The 22,623-nt window shown below is 51.1% G+C and overlaps 1 protein-coding gene across 4 annotated transcripts in view; it reads right to left on the bottom strand.

The window, feature by feature from the left end:
• The window catches only part of RHBDL3 (rhomboid like 3), a 53,993-nt gene that overhangs the window by 10,416 nt on the left and 20,954 nt on the right, over nt 1–22,623 (bottom strand). For 3 of the 4 annotated variants that reach the window (XM_027034414.2, XM_027034417.2, XM_027034416.2), the window contains 4 exons: nt 19,745–19,893; nt 17,286–17,398; nt 11,705–11,805; nt 2,098–2,158 (listed from right to left, as the gene is read on the bottom strand). In XM_027034414.2, coding sequence (XP_026890215.1) covers nt 2,098–2,158; nt 11,705–11,805; nt 17,286–17,398; nt 19,745–19,893 — 424 coding nt within the window. The remainder of the gene's footprint in view (nt 1–2,097; nt 2,159–11,704; nt 11,806–17,285; nt 17,399–19,744; nt 19,894–22,623) is intronic. The other variant, XM_027034415.2, reaches the window with a different exon arrangement.

Genomic DNA, 22,623 nt, shown 5'->3' with positions numbered 1-22,623 from the left:
GGATGGCCGACAGATGGCAGAGAAGGAGCAGCCGGGAACCAACACTGTGTCCTCCCTGAACACCCCCCCCCCCCAACCCAGGCCCTGGGGTATCTTCCTGCCTTTGCTTAGCAGGCCCTGGGTGCCACAAACAGAGTCTGAGCAGACAGGGAAGCAACATTCACCCCGCCCCCACTCCACTGCACCCCGCCGTCCCCCACTGACCTGGCTCAAAGAATCTGTGGGCCTTCGAGCAAGATATGTGCAAGTGGATGGAAGTGCAGTCCACACAGGCCCATGGCTGTTCTGGCCCACCCTCCTCTTCCCCACGTAGCAGGTGGACCCAGGCAGACAGCCCAGGTGCTCCTGCCCAGCCTGGCTAAAGAGCGGGCATTAGAAATGGCACAAGCTGGCTTTGAATGCTGCCTCTATCACCGCCAGCTGGGTGGCCCTGGGCCAGCAGTGTGTCCCCAGCGTCTACCTGTAAACCAAGCCTTATAAAAAATACCCTCTTCGGGGCACCTGAGTGGCTCAGTCGGTTGAGCGTCCGACTTCAGCTCAGGTCACGATCTCACAGTCCGTGAGTTCGAGCCCCGCGTCAGGCTCTGGGCTGACGGCTCAGAGCCTGGAGCCTGTTTCGGATTCTGTGTCTCCCTCTCTCTCTCTCTACCCCTCCCCTACTCATGCTCTGTCACTCTCAAAAATAAACATTAAAAAAACTTTTTGGGGGGCGCCTGGGTGGCGCAGTCGGTTAAGCGTCCGACTTCAGCCAGGTCACGATCTCGTGGTCCGTGAGTTCGAGCCCCGCGTCAGGCTCTGGGCTGACGGCTCAGAGCCTGGAGCCTGCTTCCGATTCTGTGTCTCCCTCTCTCTCTGCCCCTCCCCCATTCATGCTCTGTCTCTCTCTGTCTCAAAAATAAACAAACATTAAAAAAAAATTAAAAAAAAAATACCTTCTTCATGGCCGTGTTCTGAGGCCTGAATGACAGACCGTGTGTCCCCTCTTCTCTCTGCCTCCATCGCTTCTGGAAGAGGCTCATCACCTCAAATGAGCCTCTTATAAGGCCTCTGGTCTCACTCCCCACCCCCAACTCCTTCTCTACTCTGAGCCTGACTGGTCTCCTGAATCTTGAATCTGCCAGTAACTCCCCTGCTTAAAGCCCTCCAGCGGCCTCCTGGCACATCCAGGATGAACTCCAACCTCTCTCTTTGCATTTACGGCCCTCATGACCTGACTCCTATTATCTCTGACCACTAACACACACAGTCCCAAACCTCACGTGTCAGTCTCGCCAACTGACTTGACAGCCATGACCCTCCCTCCATACACTGTATCTTTCTTTGCCGGAAATGTCCTCTTGCAGCTGGTCTCTGTTCTGGACACTCAAAATGACCTCAGGCAGAACTGACTTCTCCCGATGACAGCCCCACCACACCCTGGACACAGGGGTTCAAGGATTAGTTACAGCCTGTGAACCTGCTAAACTGCAAGTTAGTATATGTGTGTGCACGCGTGCACGCACATGTGCACATACGTACTATCCTGGGGATAGGATCTCTAGCTTCTAACAGATCTCAAAGGACTGACTCCATGACCCAAAAATTATTAAGAAGTTGTTTTTCTTGGGGCACCTGGGTGGCTCAGTCGGTTGAGCGTCTGACTTCGGCTCAGGTCATGATCTCACGGTCTGCGGGTTCGAGTCCCGCGTTGGGCTCTGTGCTGACAGCTCAGAGACTGGAGCCTGCTTCCGATCCTGTGTCTCCCTCTCTCTCTCTCTGCCCCTCCCCCACTCTCACTTCGTCTCACTCTCTCAAAAATAAATAAATGTAAAAAAAAAAAAAGTTATTTTTCTTGATCTGGGTGCTGGTCATTGAGCTGGATACTCATCCCGCACCTTTCTGGTTCCATGTTATAAGTCCATAAAAAGTTTAAGAAAGATTAAGTGGTAGCAGAGTGGGCCAGACTTCTCTAACAGCCCCACTTTGTCACATACCATTGACATGTCTCCCTTTTTCCCTTGATCACACACCCCTCGAGGGCGGGGACTGTGCTATCTTTATATCCTCCAGGCCTGGTGCAGGGCTCCACACCACCCAGCCTGCCCCGTCAGTACTTACTACAGATCAAGGCCACAGCCATCCGCAGCAGCTTGAACTGACACTTCATGCCTGACCAGTTCTACAGCAAAAGGAGAAAGTTCCATTAGTTCCAGATCGGACCATGCCTCCGAGGGTGTATCTTGTTTAAGAAAACCTGACATCGGGGCTCCTCGGTGGCTCTGTTGGTTGAGTGTCGGACTTTGGCTCAGATCGTGATCTCAGGGTTCGTGAGTTCGAGCCCCGCCTGGGGCTTGCTGCTGTCAGCCATGTCCGTGCAGAGCCCACTTCCAATTCTCTGTTCCCCCTCTTCTGCCCCTCCCCCGCGGACGCGTGTGCGCGCTCTCTCATTCTCAAAAAATAAATAAGACATTAAAAAAAAAGAGTTTAAAAAAAAGAAAAGAAAACCTGACATCATAGGGTGCCTGGGTGGCTTAGTTAAGGATAGGACTCTTGGTTTCAGCTCAGGTCATGTTCTCACAATTCGTGAGATCGAGCCCCATGTCAGGTTCTATGATGAGCTTGCTTGGGATTCTCTCCCTCCCTCTCTTTCTGCCCTGCCCTCTTTCTCTCTCTCAAAACAAGGAAGGAAGGAAGGAAGGAAGGAAGGAAGGAAGGAAGGAAGGGAGGGAGGGAGGGAGGGAGGGAGGGAGGGAGGAAAGGGAGAGAATCCAGATCTAGGAAGATAAGGTCCCTGCCCCCTCTACACGAGCTGACAACACCTGAAAGCTGCCTTAATTGTCAGGTCTCACGTTTGCCAAAGGGATGCAGGTCGGCAACCAAGCAAAGTCAAAGCAGAACCATCAGGATGATGAAAGAAACCAAAATCCTGCATGTGAGAAATAGATAAAGAGAAGACCCAGGGTCAAGTTCACTGTTATCAAGTATCAAGTGAGCCACCATAAGGAAAGGGCATATTAAGTGTGATCTGTAAGTGGAGGATTCAATGGATGAAAACATCAGAGAATTTTTTTAGGCTCGGGATGTTTCCATTTCTAATAAGCAAGAGCCGTCCAAAGATGGAACGCTCCATCCTGGGGGATCGTGTGTTTCCCATCACTGAGAGCTCCAAACGGGGGCTTTACGTCACTTGGAGGGGGATGCTGTACAAGATCAGGCATTGGAAAAAGGGGGAGCCAGATGGCCTTCAAACAAATCGCTCTTTCCCCTGAGAATCTCAGGACACTCTGAACCTCCAAAGCAGATAGACAGAGTACAATTATTCATCTTACAAAAGGATTTTTCACTTTACAAAAGACTTTGCCACAGGGTTCCTTTGAGGGGCTCTCCCGCGGCGCATTCAAAGCACCGTGTCATTTATAGAGGCACGCACAGAAGCAAGTCTGGAATCTCCCTGGAACACACCAGCCACAGGGAAGGAGGCTACTGGGTAGAGCCAGGGGCTTCTGTTCCCTCCCACCCACCCGCTCTGCCTTTGCTGCCTGGCCCAGGCCCAGCTGAGGGCACGTCTCACACTCCTTTGACGTTGGGGGAATGTGTTAAACTTTACCAAGGCCCTGAGCACTGGCACATACAATAACGTTTATGGAACCTTCGGTGGAGCAAGCAGGCTGCGGGGCATCTGCCAAAAAGAGGGTGAAATCCTGCAGAAGGCGTTCGGCTTCCTGCCCATTGCTTCCCTTTTCCCCATTGTTCTTCACTGACTGGAGAGCCCTCTTCACGTAAGGTAAGGTGGCGACACATGGCTGCTCTTCAGGTGGGGAAGTCTCATCTTCACCTGCCGACGTGTTCTATGCTAACAAGCTGATGGCAGGCGACGTTGTCACCTGCTGGCGACTGCCCACAGAGAAGCCCCACCAGAAGACAGGGAACAACAGGAATCGATGCCCTCCACTGGATCTGGCAACCCAACCTAACCTAGAGCAGTTAGCTGGCGGTGGGCGACCCCTCAGCTCCTCTCCGGGATGCAACCGTAGGATGGGCAGGGCCTGGGGAGTCCCTGACGGAAGGACCAGCTCCTCCCAAAGGAGGGCACACTGCTGAGCCACTGACAAAATGGCCCTCCCAGCCCCATGACACCCCTGGGGGAGCCCTGTGAAGGGGCTCTAACCACTGAAAAGTTCTTCCTGCTCTCATCCGGCCAGGCTTTGCCTCCCTGTCATGTCCACCCACGGATCCTAATTCTCCCCTAACAGTGACACCCACGTTCCTAGCCATCTGATTCCCAACAACCAAAAGAGAGTGGAAGCAAACCAGTATCCCTAGATGGACAGACAGAGATACAAGGGAATGTCATTCACTTTAAGGAGGAGGGCAATCCTGCCATGTTCTAACGAACGAACCTTGAAGACATTATGCTCAGAGAAATAAGCTAGTCACGGAAGGACAAATACTGCATGAGTCCACTCCTACAAGACACAGAGAGTGGCCAATTCATAGAGACATCAAGTAAAAGGTGGTTGCCAGGGGCTGGGGGAGGGAGGAACGGGGAGTTGTTTAATGGGTAACAGCGTTTCAGTTTTGTAAGATGAAGAGTTCTGGAGATGGATGGTGATGATTTCCCAACAGTGAGAGTGTACTTGACACAACTGAACTGTATACTTAAAAATGGTTAAGATGAGGGGCGCCTGGGTGGCTCAGTCGGTTGAGCCTCTGACTTCAGCTCAGGTCATGATCTCGTGATCTGTGAGTTCGAGCCCCACGTCGGGCTCTGTGCTGACAGCTCAGAGCCTGGAGCCTGCTTCAGATTCTGTGTCTCCCTCTCTCTCTGACCCTCCCCTGTTCATGCTCTGCCTCTCTCTGTCTCAAAAATAAACATTAAAAAAAAAAAGTTAAGATGATAAATTTTATGCTGTATTTCACCACAATTAAAAACCAAAGTGAGGGGCTCACTAAGCCTGGGTGGCTTAGTCGGTTAAGCATCTGACTTTGGCTCAGGTCATGATCTCATGGCTTGTGGATTTGAGCCCCACGTTTGAGCTTCCTCTCTCTCTGACCCTCCCCTGCTCATGCTCTGTCTCTCTCTCAAAAATAAAAATTTTAAAAATGTAAAAAAAAATAAAGTGATGCAGAACACTCCCAATATTCCTTTTCCTCATAAAAACCCTCTGGGGGCGCCTGGGTAGCTCAGTCGGTTGAGCGTCCAACTCTTGGTTTCAGCTCAGGTCATGATCCCAAGGTCGTGGGATCAAGCCCCACATCAGGCTCTGCACTGAGTGCAGAGTCTACTTGGTATTCCCTCTTTCTCTCCCTCTGCCCTTCTTCCCTACTCACTCTCTCTCTCTCTAAAATAAAAAATAAAAAAATCTCAGGAAGAATATCTTACCTAAGACAGCGTCTCTTTCACTGTGTCCTGAGTGATAAATCAGGCAAAATCAGTCTAGAACATATTGGCCGCTCTCTCCTTCAGCTGAGGTCCATACCTCCCTCCTTCAGGCCCTATCTGGGGTCTGTCTTCAAAAGCACCGTCCATATTTTTGGTCTGGCAAGGCCAGCGGTGAGGTGGCTCAGAACTTCTTTCTGGCTAAGGTCTTCATTTGTAAATCTGGGCCAACATCAGTGCCTACCTCAATTACCTACCTCACCGGTTGCGAAGGTAAAATGAATTCATACGCATAAAACACCAGGAACACTGCCTGGCGTATGGTAAGTGTCACGTAAGTGTCTGACGTGATCATCTAGACCTGAGGCAAAGACAGTGGGTTTGCCCTGCACAGCACCTTTAAACCTTCTGAATGGCCTTGGACCAGCTGGGCAGTTTCAGCTTCACCCCAGTGCTCTCCAGGCCAGCCTCGCTTACAATCCCTAACTGGCCCTGAAGGCATTGGAGTTGACCGGCTTGGTCCAGTCACAGCTCCCGCACTTTAGCCAAGAAGAAATGGGGAGTCGAGGAGGGCTGGTTCAAGGTCATGGTAAGTTAATGTCGAGGTCCCTAGGGCCCTCAGTCCAGGACTCCATCTGCCCACACTTCTGAGGGTCATGTTCTGTCTGTGCTGTCTGTCCCCACTGGCTGTTGTGTGTCCACCTGCCTCCAAAGCTGAGTGGACGTGGGGAAATGACTCCTCCCAGCAGCTGAGGGGTTAAACTCCAGTCACCCCTTCCCACCAGCTGCTTCATTTCCCCGCCCCATTATTCCCTCCAAACTGCAGTGAAACAACAGGAGGGCAGCCCTGCTGCCCTGCTGAGGCTATAAATGTGGTAATGCCTGCAGCCCCAGGGCACGAGTCTCTTGCAGCCCCTTTTCATTTCTTTCCCTCCCAGAGCCTTGCAGGGTGAGAAAGAACCCACCCTCAGCAAACCAGGGGGTAACCAGTCCCCTGGGCATCTCGTTCACCCAACCAGTTAAGAGCTCAGAGGCTGGAACCCAGGTGGGAGCTTCACGGTTTCACCTATCTTGTCAAAAGACCTCAAAAAGACCCAGCACAGGAAAGGGGAAAGCATGACAGACAAATTGGGGACTGATTTCCTGTGAAAGGATTTTTAGTAATGAAATGAACCTTACGACATAGAGATCTCCAGTGTCTTTTAGACAACGCTCTCTCTTTGTGCTTTGACAAGATGGTCCCGTTGCAAAAACTGAGATCTCAAACATTTTAGGGAAGCAGCTATCGTATAGAAGAGAGTGTAAGTAAATATCTCCTACATGGAATCACTTTTGCTGGCCTGTGGGCCCCAGCAAAAGGCAATTAATAAATTATTCAATTATGTGTATCTTAACACATCTAGTCTTTAAACTAAGAAGGCTTGGGGCGCCTGGGTGGCTGAGTCGGTTAAGTGTCCCACTTCAACTAAGGTCTCACAGTTTGCGAGTTCAAAGCCTGCGTCTGGCTCTGTGCTGACAGCTCAGAGCCTGGAGCTTGCTTTAGATTCCGTGTCTTCCTCTTTCTGCTCTCCCTCCCTTGCTCACGCTCTGTCTCAAAAATAAATAAATATTTAAAAAAGTTTTAATAGGGGCGCCTGGGTGGCTCAGTTGGTTGAGCGACCGACTTCGGCTCAGGTCATGATCTCACGTTTGTGAGTTCCAGCCCCACGTCGGGCTCTGTGCTGACAGCTCAGAGACTGGAGCCTGCTTCCCGTTCTGTGTCTCCCTTTCTCTCTGCCCCTCCCCCACTCATGCTCTGTCTCTCTCTATCTCAGAAATAAACATAAAAAAAATTTAAAAATAAAAAATAAAAAAAATTTTAATAATAAAAAAATAAGAAGTCTTGATTGCAAGTTTTTTACGCCATCCGGTTTTTTTGTTGAAATATTTTCTGAACTTAATCCCTTGATGTAAACTGTAAGCTTTTTGGAACTCAGAGTGGGGTTTTTTATAAAGATTTTATTGATTTATTTACGTAGTTTATTTATTCTGAGAGAGAGAGAGAGCATGCGCACGCACGTGAGCAGGGCAGGGGCAGGGAGTGAGGGAGACAGAGAATCCCCAGCAGGTTCCTCACTGTCAGCACCGAGCCCGACGTGGGGCTCGATCTCATGAACTGTGAGATCACGACCTGAGCTGAAACCAAGAGCTGGACGTTCAACTGACTGAGCCACCCAGGTGTTCCAAGATTTTATTTTTAAGTAATCTCTACACCCAACATGAGTCTCAAACTCATGACCCTGAGATCAAGAGTGTCACGCCCTACCGACTGAGCCAACCAGGCACCCCTGGAGCCCAGAGAGTTTTCATGAAAAACAAGACATGCTTTCATTTAAGGCAGAATCCTCACTTAGTCCTGAGAACAGAAGTGTTGAACACTTTTTCTGTTTTGTGTTATGATGTAAAAGGGACACATTTTCTAATTGCTCCTACAGATAACAGGCAAAATTGATAAACACAGAAAATGATACGTATTCAAGGATATGTAAACACACACCCACACCCACATGCGATCCCCCAGCTGTGTGGTGATTTGCCACATGGAAAGCATTTTCACATCCACCGTTTTCACTCTCCATGTCTGTCTCACAACTACCCTGTAAAGAGGGGCTGCAGATGAGGGAACGGAGACCCTGAGAAGTGAAGCAACTCACAGCTTTTAAGATGGTTGGTCCAGTACTCACGTCTAGATTCTCTGACTAGCATGCTGTTTCTCCTGTCTGTTCTGACAAGGTGTTTCGCTGCACACACACACGCACGCACGCACGCATGCACGCACGCACACACACACACAGACACTCACACACAAGTCTTCATTTGGGAATTCAAAATTCTAGCATACCTATTAGATGGAAATTGCCAATGTTTAAATGCTTCTGACCCACAGAAATGGCCAATGTATAGGGTTTGTGCTAATGCATCTCTCAAGTGCTGGGTGCTAAGCTAATTTGGGTAAAGGCGGCCTCTTGTTGAAAGGAAACCAACCTTTCTAATGAGAAAACGAGGTTTGTTTCACCATCAGATAAGCACCACACAACTTTCTAGGGAAAGGCTACCATATGTCATGCTCCGGGGACTGCGACGCTCCCAATTGGCCGGCGAAAGCCACGTCCTTCTAGAAGGGTAGTGGGCTCTCGGATGGGACTGCTCATCTCCACCACCACAGGCCATGGGCTGCTTGCCAGAAAGAAGCGTAAACGGCAACAAAACTGCTTTCACACCTCCCTCCTCGAGCCCCATGCCCCACCCCGTGGTTCTTGGGGTGATCTGCCCTCACCATGGGAACTTCTGGGGCCCCAGGGCTGTTTCCCATGCTGCAGGGAAGGGGGTGGAAACAGGGCCTCTCTATGAACTGTTTATTTCTTCTTAGTTGTGCTTGTTGGTCCCCTCACACACGTACACATCTGGGGGGGGGGCGGGGAGGGGAGTTTGTTAGCATTTCCATCCCCTCCAGAAGGGAACTGGGGCAGGGGGAGGGGGGAGCGGCGGAGGTGGAATCCAGAGAAAAAGCTGTGTCTGGGGAAAGCTGTGGCACCGATACAGAATGACCCATTTAAAAGGGTTGTGTGAGGCAGCCCTGTGCTGTCAGGATCTTCAGCGGACCGGGCCGTGTGTGTGTGTGTGTGTGTGCGCACGCACGCACACGTGTGTAAGTTCACGTGCACACACACACACACACACACACTCGCACGTCCACGCAAGCTTTCCTACACCTGCTGTGTCTCTTCAGGTGCTCACGTGAAGTTGCCAAAATTCAGATGAGTAGTAAGTGTCGTTGGTGTCTGTCGGTCCATCTCTCCCCCCACCCTCCTCTCCTTCCCTCTGTCCCTCTGCCACTCGCTCACTCTCTCTCTCGATGTACAAAGGGGACTTTGGTGAAAAGAAAAGGGATGGTGTGTTGAGCCTGGCAGGTGACAGTGACAATAAATAATAAAGAAGAAATGGGAGAATTTAGGAACTCCAGACGTTGTAACAGCATTCACACATCCTCCACGTGGGTGAAGACAGTGACAGAGGAGGGAGGTGAGAACAGGAGGACCCTGGGGGGGAAGCGATGCCGTTTCTAGACACTGCTCATTCCTTCTTTCCTTCCTTCATTCAAAATTTAGTTGGGGGTGGGAGGAGGGTGCCTGGCTGGCTCTGTGGGTGGAGCGTGCGACTCTGGATCTCGGGGTTGTAAGTTAGAGCCCCACGTTGGGGGTACAGATTACTTAAAAAAAAAAAAACAAAACAAAACTGGGGCATCTGGGTGGCTCAGTCGGTTAAGCATCCAACTCTTGATTTCGGCCCAGGTCATGATCTCGGGGTCATGGGACCGAGCCCCGCATGGGGCTCCGTGCTGAGCGTGCAGCATACTTGGGGATTTTCTCTCCCTCTCTTTCTGCCCCTCCTCCGCTTGCACACGTGTGCGCTCTCTCAAAACCAACATTTTCTTTAATCTTAAAAAAAATTTACTTGGCACCACCTGCCATTTGGCCAGCCCTGGGCCAGGCACCGGGGATGAGTAGAACCTGGGCCTTCCCTGGTGGGCATCGGGCCTGCAGGGCCGCTCCCGGTGACTCCTCCTCCCGACTGCCTCTAAAACAAGGACTTTGGCCTCCTCTGGGACTATCAGATGGATTCCTATTTCTCTCCTTAAAGACTCTGTCTCCATTCAGGGTCCAACCCTGGCCTCTTCTTGGAGGAGGAGGGAGTTAACCTTTATATTGAATAGGTTATTTTCACTTTATCTCATTTATCAATATCATCTCGTTTCACAGATGTAGAAACTGAAGCACAGCGCAGTTAAGTAATGTGCCCAAGGTGCCTCTTTGGGAAGTAAGTAGCCAGGACTCAGATCTGGGCTGACTGGCTCCGGAGCCTGGGCTCTCAGCTAGTACGCTAGAATCCCCTTCAGGAAGGGCATGTCTGGCTCAGTCGGCAGAGCGTGTGACTCTTGGTCTCGGGGTTGTGAGTTCGAGCCCCATTTTGGGCGCAGAGATGACTTAGAAAACAAAATCTTAAGAAAAGAATGCCCTTCAGGAAAAGGCAAAAAAGAGCCTGGGAAAGGAATGGCTGTGTCCCGACACTGTGAGAGTCTGGTGTAAGGGAATGACACCTGAGTGGCTGTCAGGAAGTATGGGTTCAAGTCCCGACCTGCCACAATCTTCACTGTGACTGTGGACAAATCATTTAACCTCTTAGAGGCTCCTTTCCTTTTTGAGAATTTTGCTGTGATCCCTTTACTTTTAATCATCTGTGACAAGCAACGAATTACAATTACGATGCATGCTAGTGGTCAAGGATTGTAATACTCTTTAAAGTTGTCTTTTTTTAATTTTTATTATTTTTCTTAAAGTTTATTTTTTATTTTATTTTTTAAAATTCCTTTCTCGTTTTTTATTTTGAGGGAGAGACAGACAGAGTACGAGCAGGGGAGGGACAGAGAGAGAGGGAGACACAGAATCTGAAGAAGGCTCCAGGCTCTGAGCTGTCAGCACAGAGCCCTATGTGGGGCTTGAACTCATGAACTGTGAGATCATGATCTGAGCCGAAGTTGGACACTTAACCGACTGGGCCACCCAGGCGCCCCTTAAAGTTTATTTATTTTGAGAGAGAGAGTGAGAGAGCAGGAGAACGGTAGAGACAGAGGGAGAGAGAGAATCCCAAGCAGGTTCTGCACTGTCAGCATGGAGCCCAATCAGCTCAATCAGCTCAACTGATTGAGCCACCCAGGCGCCCTTTTTCAATTATTTTTTTAGTATCTGTTTGTTTGTTTTGAGAGAGAGTGAGAGAGCGGGGGAGGGGTGGAGAGAGAGAATCCCAAGCAGGCCCTGCACTGTCAACTGCCCCAATGCGGGGCTCGAACTCATGAACTGTGAGATCATGCCCTGAGCCAAAATCAAGAGTTGGGTGCTTAACAGACTGAGCCACCCAGGGATACCTAACATTGTCTTTCTTTTTTAAAATTAAGCTCTAGTCCCAACGTGGGGCTTGAATTCACGACCCCAAGGTCAAGAGTCGCAGGCTTTACTGACGCAGCCAGCCAGGCACCCCTACTGTAACACTTTTTAAAGCTGAATGGGAAAGGGGTAGCATAGGGAAATGGGTAATTTCATAGGCAGGAAGGAAAAAATATGAATCGTATATGGAAGAGCCCCATTTGAAATCAGCCTGCAAAAAGTGAGGAGTGTCAGTGAGCCCTCATACCAGCCAGGTCTGCCTGGCATTTCTGGGCCTGAGGCGGGGAGTCGAAGAAGATCCCCGGCGAGGACTGACATGCAGAGGGGAGGCCGAGATAGGCACGTTGGGACAGCAGGTGCTCACCATCACGATGTTGGCCAGATGGGCAGAGACGAGTGCATACACCCCTCCAGAGGAGCCCACAACTGGTGCAGTCATGTCAGCCACAGACACCGCCAAGGACCCTGGTACAGAGAGACATCAGGAATTCAAGGGTGCTGGCGCGCACTCCCCGCCCCTGCCCCAGGCCCTCACACGCAGCAGCCTGGGGGGGGGGGGGGTAAGACCCCGGAGCAAAGGCTCCATCTCTTCCTTTCATCCGGTGTCGCCTTGGGGCCTCCTAAAAGCTTAAATTCATGGCTTGAAAGAGCCATCTGATTCGAACTTCTTTTACAGAAGACCCAGTGGAGGGAAGGGACCACCTGCCTGTCACTGCAACTCTGCCCCGCTTGGCGTTACCTCGGGGTTCTGAGTGATAACAAACAGTAGCAGTACTTACTGCAGGGTCAGCTGCCACGCGTGGGCCACCGTGTATGGCGCGCTGGCCACGCGTTTTACTTACATCGGCCCGTTTAACCCCCGAGGCCGCCCTTTGAGGAGGGTGACAGCAGCCTCAATGCAGAGGTGAGGAGGCTGAGCCCAGAGTCACTGGTAGGAAGGGCTGCAACCAGGACTTGAGTCCAGCTTTGCCGACACAAAGTCCACGCTCGCGGCCTCGACGGCAGCCACTCCCCGAACTGGTACAGACAGAGGTCAGCCTCCTCCCTCCATCGCTCCAGAGCATTTCTCTGCTCAACGGCATCTAGAAACCCGCTTGGCTTCACCTCCGACCTCCCTCCCTCCGGCCGAGTGACAAAAGGCCAACAGAATCTCCAGAGTGGGGGTTCCGCTGGAGGAAAAATGTCCTTGAAAAGTCCCAGGGAAGAGAGAGAGATGATGTCATACCGTCTGGGGGGAGAAGGGGGTAGACTTTTGGTCTGGGGGATGACAAACTTTTGTGCTGGAAGGGAAGCTGGGCAGAGAGGAGAAGGGAAATGTATTGTTCTGGTCTCATTTAAGTGTGATCAATGCTTTGGCTTCCAGGGAAGGACACGAGAGACTAAAAATAACCAGGAGGTAGAGCCCAGGGCTCAGAGGCTGAGGTGGCTGGCCTGGGTGAGTGCGCAGAAACCACCACTGGAAAATGCCCGCAGGCTCGGGAGCCAATTAGCCGCTGCCTGGGTGGAGATGGGCAGAAGTGCCAAACTGCAGGCTCCACACAAGTGTAGGGTCCGCTACTTAGGAGGAGGCTGGGCTCAACCCGGGAACCCGGGCGCCCGACACACCTGGGCATCGGGAGCCCCCAGAACATCATCCGCCTTCTCCCCTGCCTCGCTGCCCCCTCAGACCTCTCTCAAGGCTCCTCAGCTCGCTGGGAGATCCCTATGGCAAATTCTTGGTCTCAAGGGGGATGTGATCTCCCAGGAAAAAGCACTGTCATGAACCGAGAACTCCCAAGTCCTTCTCCCCTCCCAGGGTGACTATAAATCTTTCTTCTCCCCTTTCATGCCTTCCCTCTGGCTTTAATTAGGTATTGATCTATTGTCAGATCATTTTCTTTTTTCTTTTTTTTTTTTTTTTTTTTTACTGCCTAGCCAAGGGGTCAGCCATATATAACAGAAAAAAAAAAAAAAAATCCCAGGGTGGCAAACAGACAGGCAGTGGGATCTGCATGACAAAGGATTCCCACGCTCTCCGCTCTCCGCTCTCCGGGCAGGGCCCGCAAGGAAGGCTGCATTGCGGGGCTGTGGAGGGCTGGCCGCTGGAGACGAGCCGCTCATTAATTACCTCGTGGACAGAGGAAGCCCCAGCCTCCCTGGGCTGGCCTCTTTCCTCTTGTAGGCCCAGCTTCTGCTCTGTCAGCCTCCTGGGTGCGGGGGGGGGGGGGGGGGGGGGGGGGGGGGGGATCCGCAGCGGTAGGGAGGCGGTGGGGAAGCCCCCAGGGTCCAGCCTCCCCACCCTGACCTTTCTCTCACCCTACCCATGGAGAGGGGTCCACGACCCCGGGGTCAAGGGTCAATTTGGGATTGTGGCAGGAGTCTGGAATGGGGGCGTGGCTGGCTAGTTGTGTGACCTTGGGCACAGCCCCTGCATTCTCTGGGCTTCAGCTTTCTGTGACATAAAGAGGTCTAAGGCTTACCAACTTCTGAGCAGTGAAACCCTCTTTTCAAAGGAAACCTTACCCACACCCCTACCCCCATGGAGCAGAGCGCGGACAGCCTATGGCTGAGTGGGGGTGGGGCCTGGGGAGTAAAATTTGGCAGCCACTGGAGGGGACCTCAAGAGTTCCTTCCAGATCAGAGAGATTCAACAGCCCGAGATTCTGGGATCCAGGATCCGAGGTTTGGATCCTGGTTCTAGAATCCCGAAAGTAACAATCTGGACTCACCGGTCCTCCGTGTATGGCAGAAAGATTTCCTCAAGTGGCTGCAGGTTAGCCCTGGACTAGAGGGACTGGAAACAAGGGCATGCATACATATCAATATAGTAATAAAGGTCATCCCGGGGCAGGAAGCCTGGGCCACGCAGGATTCCGGACAAGCTGTGTGGAACCTAGCCTCATGGATGACAGTTCCATAAGGCCAGTATGAATGCCCCAGACGTCATGGGGCAGAGGATGGGGATAGAATGGCAAGATGGAGTGAAACGCACCTCTGCACAGGCCAAGGGACTAGTTCTGGTTGGACTATGAACTCTCTTGAAAAAGTACTGGGCCCACACCAGCACGCAGATAAATTGGTGACTTTATCATAATGCACAGCTGCGATAATGTTAGCCTGAAATAATTTAAAGCAGGTGTTTTCCAACGTCTCCCTTGGCCATTAAAACAAAAAAATCCAAATAGAAATCAGCAGAACATCTACCTTTGAGCAATATAACTTTATTTATGTATGTATTCTCTCCTTTGTTCTACAAATATTTGCTGCTTAACATATGCCAAACCCTGAGTTAAGTCTCTGGGGATGCACACGTGGTGCATCATCTATATAATCTATAAGAAAAGTTGGGTGGAGCCCTTTTTAAAGTACCTAAATTTTAGCCACGTGATAGTTAGCTAGAAGCAAGAGACACGTCAAGCATTGGTTAGAAGCATGGGGCTCCCACTCACTTCTAGTACTTCCCTCGTCCTTCTAAGAAAATTGAGCTAGTCGTTTCACCTCTCTGAACCACCTGTGACATGGGGTGACGGTACCCACCTCATAAGATTTGCCAATACAGGAAAAATGTATGTGCATCCTCTATCACAGGCCCAGAGTATCGGATGTGCTCAGCAGAGGTTGGCTGTCATTGCTACAAAATGTGATGGCCTTGCCTTTGCAATATTTTCATTGGGCAGGAGCTAAATGGTGGGGTCTGATGTCTATTAAGACCTCTCTGGGTGGGGCGCCTGGGTGGCTCAGTTGGTTCGTGTCCAACCCACCTTCCGCTCGAGTCATGATATCACAATTCGTGAGTTTGAGCCCCACATCGGGCTCTGAGATAACGGCACAGAGCCTGCTTGGAATTCTCTATCTCCCTCTCTCTCTGCCCCTACCCTGCTTGCTCGCTCTCTCTCTCTCTCTCTCTCTCTCAAAAATAAAAACGTTAGAGAAAAAAAAAGACTTCCCTTGGTTTCTGACAATAAATAACATGCACAAGGACAAGGCCTGCCTTCTGGTTCTCATAACATACGGTAGTGGTTTGAAGCACAGCCTTTGGGGTCACGCAGCCTGGGTCTGGGGCCAGTTCCGCCACTTACAGCTAGGTCTTCTCGGGCAAGTCCCTGAGACACCCTAAGGCTGTTTGTGCACCTGCAGCAAGGGGAGAGTAATAGTACTTGCCTCGAGGGGTTGCTTGCCTGCACATGGCCAACACTTGCTAACTACTGGCTATCTGATCAGGGTCTGGCTGGCTGTGAATGGAGCCGCCTCTCTGAGCTGGGATGCACACAGAGTAGACAGGGAAGGAAGGGGTGCAGGCAGATCAATCAACTCAGTCCAGAAGATCAATGACATGATTTATGGTGACCAGAGTGACCTCTGGTCTGAATCAATGCCTCAGACAGAATAGTACATGTTGTTTGCTTTATGATACAGCCCCACCCCCTCCTGTCTGGTTGGCAAGGATCCCTTCTGTCTGTGCACCATCCCACTCTGCACCGGGGTCACTGGCGAGTGACACCTGCACTGCCTTCCTGCTGGGTGTCGTCAGTTTGGGTGAGGCCTGAGTCATCTTGAATCTTACTTCCGTCTTCTGGGTTATTGGCACTCCCATCTAATCGACTACTAACTGCAAGTGTTATGAGTGTCTTTCCTGTTCCTCGCCATTAACCATCTGGGTCTCTGGGTATGTAGGTATAGAAAATGTGGCTATGAATCTCCAGATGTCAAGACTCGGGGACTGCGTGGGTGGCTAAGTCTGGCACACAGAGATCCTCATTAGACCTTTGCTAAAGGATGTGGAAGGTGCTGGATGCTGGGGAAGCTCATGTGGGTGCTGTCCGAGGTGGCCAAGTTTTCACCCGCAGCACACAGAGAAATGAAGAAGGTGAGGGGCCAATCTCCCAAGCTGAGGGTTCCTGAACTAGCAGACCAGCCTCGAATGGGTGAGTGGGGTGGGACCCTTCCCTCTTGGATTCCTGAAGCCACCTCAGTTACTCCCAGGGTCCCTGTCTGCTCATTGTTTACAAGGTCAACGCCGCCCTGCTCTCCTGATGACAACTTTAATGCCACTCAGAAAGGATTAAGATCTTACTTAAACATACACACAAAGCTCCCTTGGGCACAGCTGTCAAGGTGAAGAGCTGAGGCGGCAAACCTTGTAAAAAAAAAAAAAAAAGAAGAAGAAGAAGAAGAAGAGGAGAAGGAGAAGCAGCAGCCAGCTATAAGGTTGGAAACATCACGAGGGAGATCCCTCTGTTCAGAAACCCGGTTGGTGCAGACTCTTTCTGCAGAAATGCAGTCTGCTCTCCCCGGCTCACCCCAGCCAGCCTAACCTCCCTCCAGGGAAGGAGAGGGGGCGTCCCACTGGCCACAGGGCCGGCCTTCCTCAAGGTCATGGTCCTTCGCCGTGTGAGCAGAGTCAGCTAGGGCCCCAGTCTCCTCCAGCTGGCGTGAGTGCTCACTACCTCTTAGGCCAGACCTGCTTCCTGTCAGCAGGGGGTCAATCAAGGGGACAGGTGTAGGCCTGGTGGGTGGGCCTGGTTCCACCCACACCTTGGATGTCCCTACAGGGATCTTACTGTGCCTGTGCAGTTTATACGGCACTGTTACTCCATTTGTCACCTCACTCCACCCTCCTAACACCCTACAGGCAGATCTTATTAGTTCCCTCCTAAAACCTAAGGGGGCCGAGAGAGGTTAAGGAATTTCCCCAAACTCACACAGCTACAACATGGCAGTATAAAGACAGAAACCCCGGTCAATCTGCCTGTTCCACATCCTGTGGTCTCCTCCCCTTGCCATCACATGCCTCCCTCTTTGGATGGTAGTCCCCTTTCCAGAGGAGGTTTGCTAACCCTGGTAGTTACGAGCCTTGGCGATGGGAGTTCTGCATTGCTGGAGGCCGGGGGCTTGCCCAATCCCATGGGGTCTCCCAGCCACCCTGGGGAAGTTTACCCCTGTGGACTTGCAGCCCACCTGCCTACCTGCCACAACGCCAGCCACGTAGACAAGCCCAATGCGGGTTGCTCCGTGCACCATCTCCAAGGGCACCCCTACCAGGAGCTGCAGCACCACGTTGAGTCCCAGGTGTTCTATCCTGTACAGAAAGACCACTCCATTCATACACTCATTCATTCATTCACTCACTCATTCATTCATTCAACAAACACTGTATGCCAAGATGCTGGGGATCCAGCAGGGAATAAGACCCTATACCTACCTTGAGGAGCTCATGGTCTGGGTCTAAGGGACAGGAATTACAATGCAGACAGGTCCTCTTGGAAACAGCATACCTTGCCTGCCACCTGGGACAGGAAGGAACAGTGCAGGGCCTGGGCAGTGCTTGGCAATGCCTGCACCTGCCATAGTGAGAAGGCGCCTCACCACGGTTAAGATCCAGCAAATCCATCCATTCACATATGAGAAGCCAAGACTCGGAGAGGGACACTGACTGGCTTACAGTCACACAGCCCGGGTTCCTGATGGGCAGAATCTGCTCCATTCACCAGGCCACGAAGTTACTCTGGCTCACGACACATTTGTAAGAGCTACTGATGTTCAAAGAGAAAGATGTTTTCAAGACAAGTGCAAGCATTAGAGGGGCGCGTGGGTGGTTCAGTCAGTTAAGCATCCAGCTCTTGATTTCGGCTCAGGTCACGATCTCACGGTTCGTGAGATGGAAACCGAGTCGGGCTCTGTGCTGACAGCATGGGGCCTGCTTGGGATTCTCTCTCTCCCTCTCTCTGCCCCTCCCTTGCTCACTCTCTCGCTCTCTCAAAAATAAATAAATAAACGTTAAAAAAAAAAACAAAACAATTGTAAGTATTAGAGATATCTCTTAGAACTTAATAATTCAAAGTTATCCCTTAAAATATCATGAAATCCCTTAAAATCCCATTCTACCCAACACTCTGGGTTGGGTTTTCTTACCCTATGAATACTTTCCTTTTTATACTATCATACATCTACGACCAGATCTTGTTGCTAATTGGTGTCTAGCCGAATGCCTATGTTATTGGAAAAAGCTGTCATGTTACTATTGCTATATCAGTGTGTGCTTTCAAGTTTACAAAGCACTTTAACATCCACTGTCTCATGTAAATTGAGCCTACAGCACCTGCACAGCTTCCTGGAGATGTTTAAGTTATAGGGTAACAGAGCACATCATGAGGGGTCTGGACCTTGGCCTGGGTCACAGCCTTGGTCCTGGTCTGCAAGGCCCTGCCTGGAGACTAATCACTGTGCCATGTTGGGCACACGTGAGCACCTGTCTACCCAGGAGGGCACCTGCAAGGTAGCTCAGACAGATGGGGCTCTGTTCCACACTCCTATCATGCCTGGAATCTTCCAGACCTGACTGCCAGCCGAAGGGTTAGAAGTGTCAGACAAACGCACCGGAAAAGAGCCGGATGCGAGCATCAGATTCATAGAGAGACTGCAGAGGTTTTCCGGCCCTGTCTTCTTGGTTTACAGGCAAGAGCCTGAGACTAGAAGACAGCCGGTGAGGGGAACTCAGGGCTCCTGCGTCCCAGTCCGAACTCCTTCCTCTCTACCGCACTGGATTCACTGGTCCAGAGTGGGCCCCTGGATCATAGGTCACGTTGCTGGGCTCATCCCAGATGTTGGCCAGCTGTCCCTATCTCCTGTCGGCTGCAGCGCCAGCCAAGAGCCCCTCCCTCCCTCAAAATCACAGACCTAGAAACTCCTCCAAGGGCTCTCCCAGGCAGGCACTGCCCCATTAGAAGCAATAGCCAGAGAAAGGCCTGAGGCCACCACTATGGGCCTCAGCTAAGAGCCTCTGTGCACTGTCCACTTTGGCCTCCAGGCTTTTAGCTCCCAGAGGCAGAGAATGGACAAAGAGGCTTTGGAGGCTTTGTCCATTCTTGTTCCTCACCCCAAAAGATCAAGGAAGGCCAGAGGTCAGTCCTGGAAATAAGGCAGCAGTCTTACCCACTGTGGAGTCACAGGCTTGGGCAGCCTGGACAGGGAATCCCATCAACAGATACTATAATTATTGCTAGAATTCCTCAAAAAGACTCTCACCACCTATGGAGACCACCTTGGGAGAAAGGCGCTTTCAAGAAACCTGTCCTTTATCCCACTTCTGGGGGCACTGACACGCACACGGTTTATGGATCATGAACTTGGTAGCTGACACTTCCCTTTTTGCTTTGGCCACTAGGAAGCTCAGAACGAACTTGTAACCTACATTTGTACCGCTTTCACTGTGGGTTTAAACTTAGCATTTTCCTCCATCTATTTCCCCTTTTCCATACCGTGTCAGTAATGAACTATCTTCTGGTATTAGGTAAGTTTCAAGGAGCCACCTCAAACCCTGTGTCCAGGAAGATAAAAACAAACTGAAACATTTCCTTCTAGGCTCTCTGGACCTCTTGTTTTCCTATGGGGACTCTAGCCAGAGCGAACGAAGGCAGGCACTCACCCCGCGTGCATGAAGATGTACGTCAGGTAACGCCATGCCTGCGCGCGGAGCTGTGGGTGGTAAACCAGCGAGTTCTTCAGGTATCGCGGATGGGTTACCTGCAGCACGAATTGACCCAGCGACACTCCGTTGTAGAGGAAAAAGGCAACCTGGATGAAAACAGAATGGCAGGGGCCTGTTACTAGACGCGAAACTGGCCAGGAGCCCCTTTGGTGCTAACGTTCGGAATCCCCTGCAGGAACTTGTCACTTTTCCTCCTCGGAGAATGAGGGACAGCCCCTATGGCCGGCACCCTGCCTAGCTCTCGGCCACCTCTCACCCCACTTCGGTTTGGTTATTTTGTGTTAAATGGTCACGTGGGCTCTGCCCGCACCTCCTCGGTGCGAAGCGGGAAAGGCTTGGTGGGGGGGGGGGGGGGGGGGGGCTCAACTAATTGCAGCAAAAACTTACATACCCATTTGGGGGAAGAGGCAATTCTACACAAGGTGATTTTTTTGAATTGCGGTAAAATACGCATAACATAAAATGTACCACCTTCATCAGTTTTCAGCATACAGCTCAGTGGCATCCAGTGTGTTCACGATGTTGTGCAGCTGTCAGTGCCACCATCCACAGAACTCTTGCAAAAGTGACACTCTGTCTCCATTAAGCACCAGCCCTGGCAACCACCATTCTACTTCGTCTCTATGAATTTGACTCCCCTGGGTGCCTCATCTAGGCGGACTCACACAGGTGGCTGGCTTATGTCACTTAGCACGATGTCCTCGAGATTCACTTACGTTATAGCATGTGTCCAAATTTCCTTCCTTTTTTAAAAAATGTTTTAATGTTTATTTTTGAGAGAGAGAGAGAAGGACAGAGACAGAGCGTGAGCAGGGGAGGGGCAGAGAGAGAGGAAAACACAGAATCCGAAGCAGGGTCCAGGCTCTGAGCTGTCAGCACAGAGCCTGACACGGGGCCTGAACCCATAAGCCATGAGATCATGACCTGAGCTGAAGTTGGACGCTTAACCAACTGAGCCACCCAAGCACCCCATTCTTTTTTTTTCTTTTTAATGTTTATTTGTTTTTGAGAGAAAGGGGGAGCACAATCGGGGGAGGGGCAAGGGGAGGGGGGGGAGAGAGAGAATCTGAAACAAGCTCTGAGCTGTCAGCACAGAGCCTGACATGGGGCTTGAACCCACAAACCATGAGATCATAACCTGAGCCAAAGTCGGACACTCAACCGACTGAGCCACCCACGTGCCTTTTTTGTTTTCTTAGAGTTTATTTATTCAAGTAATCTCTACACCCAACGTGGGGCTTGAACTCATGACCCTGAGACAGAGTCGCAAGCTCCTCTGACTGAGCCAGCCGGGCATCCCTGGGATTTTCAGTCCTACAGTAAATGGCCCCAATTTGCGTGTCTCTTTAAGACTCAGGTCGGCTTCGAGATTTTCTTTTGTTCTCACCCATACTGCCAGGTTGTCAGCAGGTTGTAAACCAGGTATGACAGCCAGGTTCTTACTCCCTATTGCTGGCTGGTTGTGGGCCCCTTCTAGTAACTTCCTACCACGTCCCTCCCATTCCCTGTTGTGGACCCAGGAAACCAAGTTACTGAAGCTCTATGTAAAACAAAAGCTTTGGGCTTTAGTACAAGTACTCTGAAACAGTTATTTCAGCATTTTCTTCTTGATTGGTGGTTTGAGTTTACAGAGCTGCAGTTTCTGGAAATTTGAAACCAACCTGGACGCCTCTCTGGATGACCTTGGGCAAATTACTTGAACGCTCTGGTCCTTGGTTTCCTCATCTGGAAATGGGGATGCCCACGCTTCCAGGCGGTCATGAGGTTTGAAAAGTGCTGAAGCACAGGAAGGGCCAGCTGTGCGTGTCATGTACTCAGCGAATGAGGCTGTAATCGGTGTGGGGTTCGGGCCTCCTGGGCGGGACCTGTGCCATTCCCAGCGCCCCCATCCCCACCCTCCAGCAGATGGACTCCCCTGGGTTCTCTGGGGAGCCGTTCTGTCCATCTTACGTGACACGGGTGGTCTGGCAGCAAATACAGCTCCCAAGGCAGCTCATTATTATTGGTCCTCAAATAGAATTTAATAAATAGACCAACACAGTAAGCATTTGGAGAACGATTCCAAGAATATCTCAGAAACATCGCATCTTCAACACGCGCTTGGATGAAGCCACAACAACAAACAGAGGAGCGCTTGGCCTTGCAGACCAGCTACTCTGATTCAGGAAAAAAGGAAGAAGATCGCCATGGAGCTTAATGATCCTGCCATTTGATTCGGCATCGGCTTTATAGGAACATATGCCGTGGTGGTAATTAGGCCCGTGGCTCTGGAAGAGAAACGGTGCAAACTACGGAACACCATTCAGGAGCTGGGGTTGGGGGCCCACGGGTTCTAGGCTCAGCAGCCAAAAGAATTCAGTCTCTCACACAGGGGCACACACTCAGAAAACGGTACCTTTGGCTTCTCCTGCCTAAGCAGGAGACGTTTAGAATAACGATAGGGACGGATGATTCCCTAAGGGGAGAACGTTCTTTCAAAATACGTTAAGCCCACATTTACCTGTTCATAAACACTCCCTCCCATATGCATTTTGAGTAATGCTTCTGTGTTCAGAAAGCGCCACCAGGCACTCTTGCGCTAAATAGAGGAGTTCTATGGGAGAAGGAGGCGGGCCTGGTGATCCCTGCTCTACGGGAGGCGGGGGGGATGGAGTCCTGGGGGAGCAAACGACTGGTCCACGTTCCTCACCAGGGAGGAACTAAAATAACTTAGTTTTAAGGAGTTAGCCTGGCCAAATCCCCCACGTCAACAAGCTTAGGACATTGTTCTTGTTGCTGCTGTTTTGGTAGGGGGTGGTCATATGGGGATTTTGCTG

The sequence above is a fragment of the Acinonyx jubatus genome, chromosome E1 (assembly GCF_027475565.1).
Source record: "Acinonyx jubatus isolate Ajub_Pintada_27869175 chromosome E1, VMU_Ajub_asm_v1.0, whole genome shotgun sequence".
Taxonomy (NCBI): Eukaryota; Metazoa; Chordata; class Mammalia; order Carnivora; family Felidae; genus Acinonyx; species Acinonyx jubatus.
This window is presented reverse-complemented; position numbering and strand designations above follow the sequence as displayed.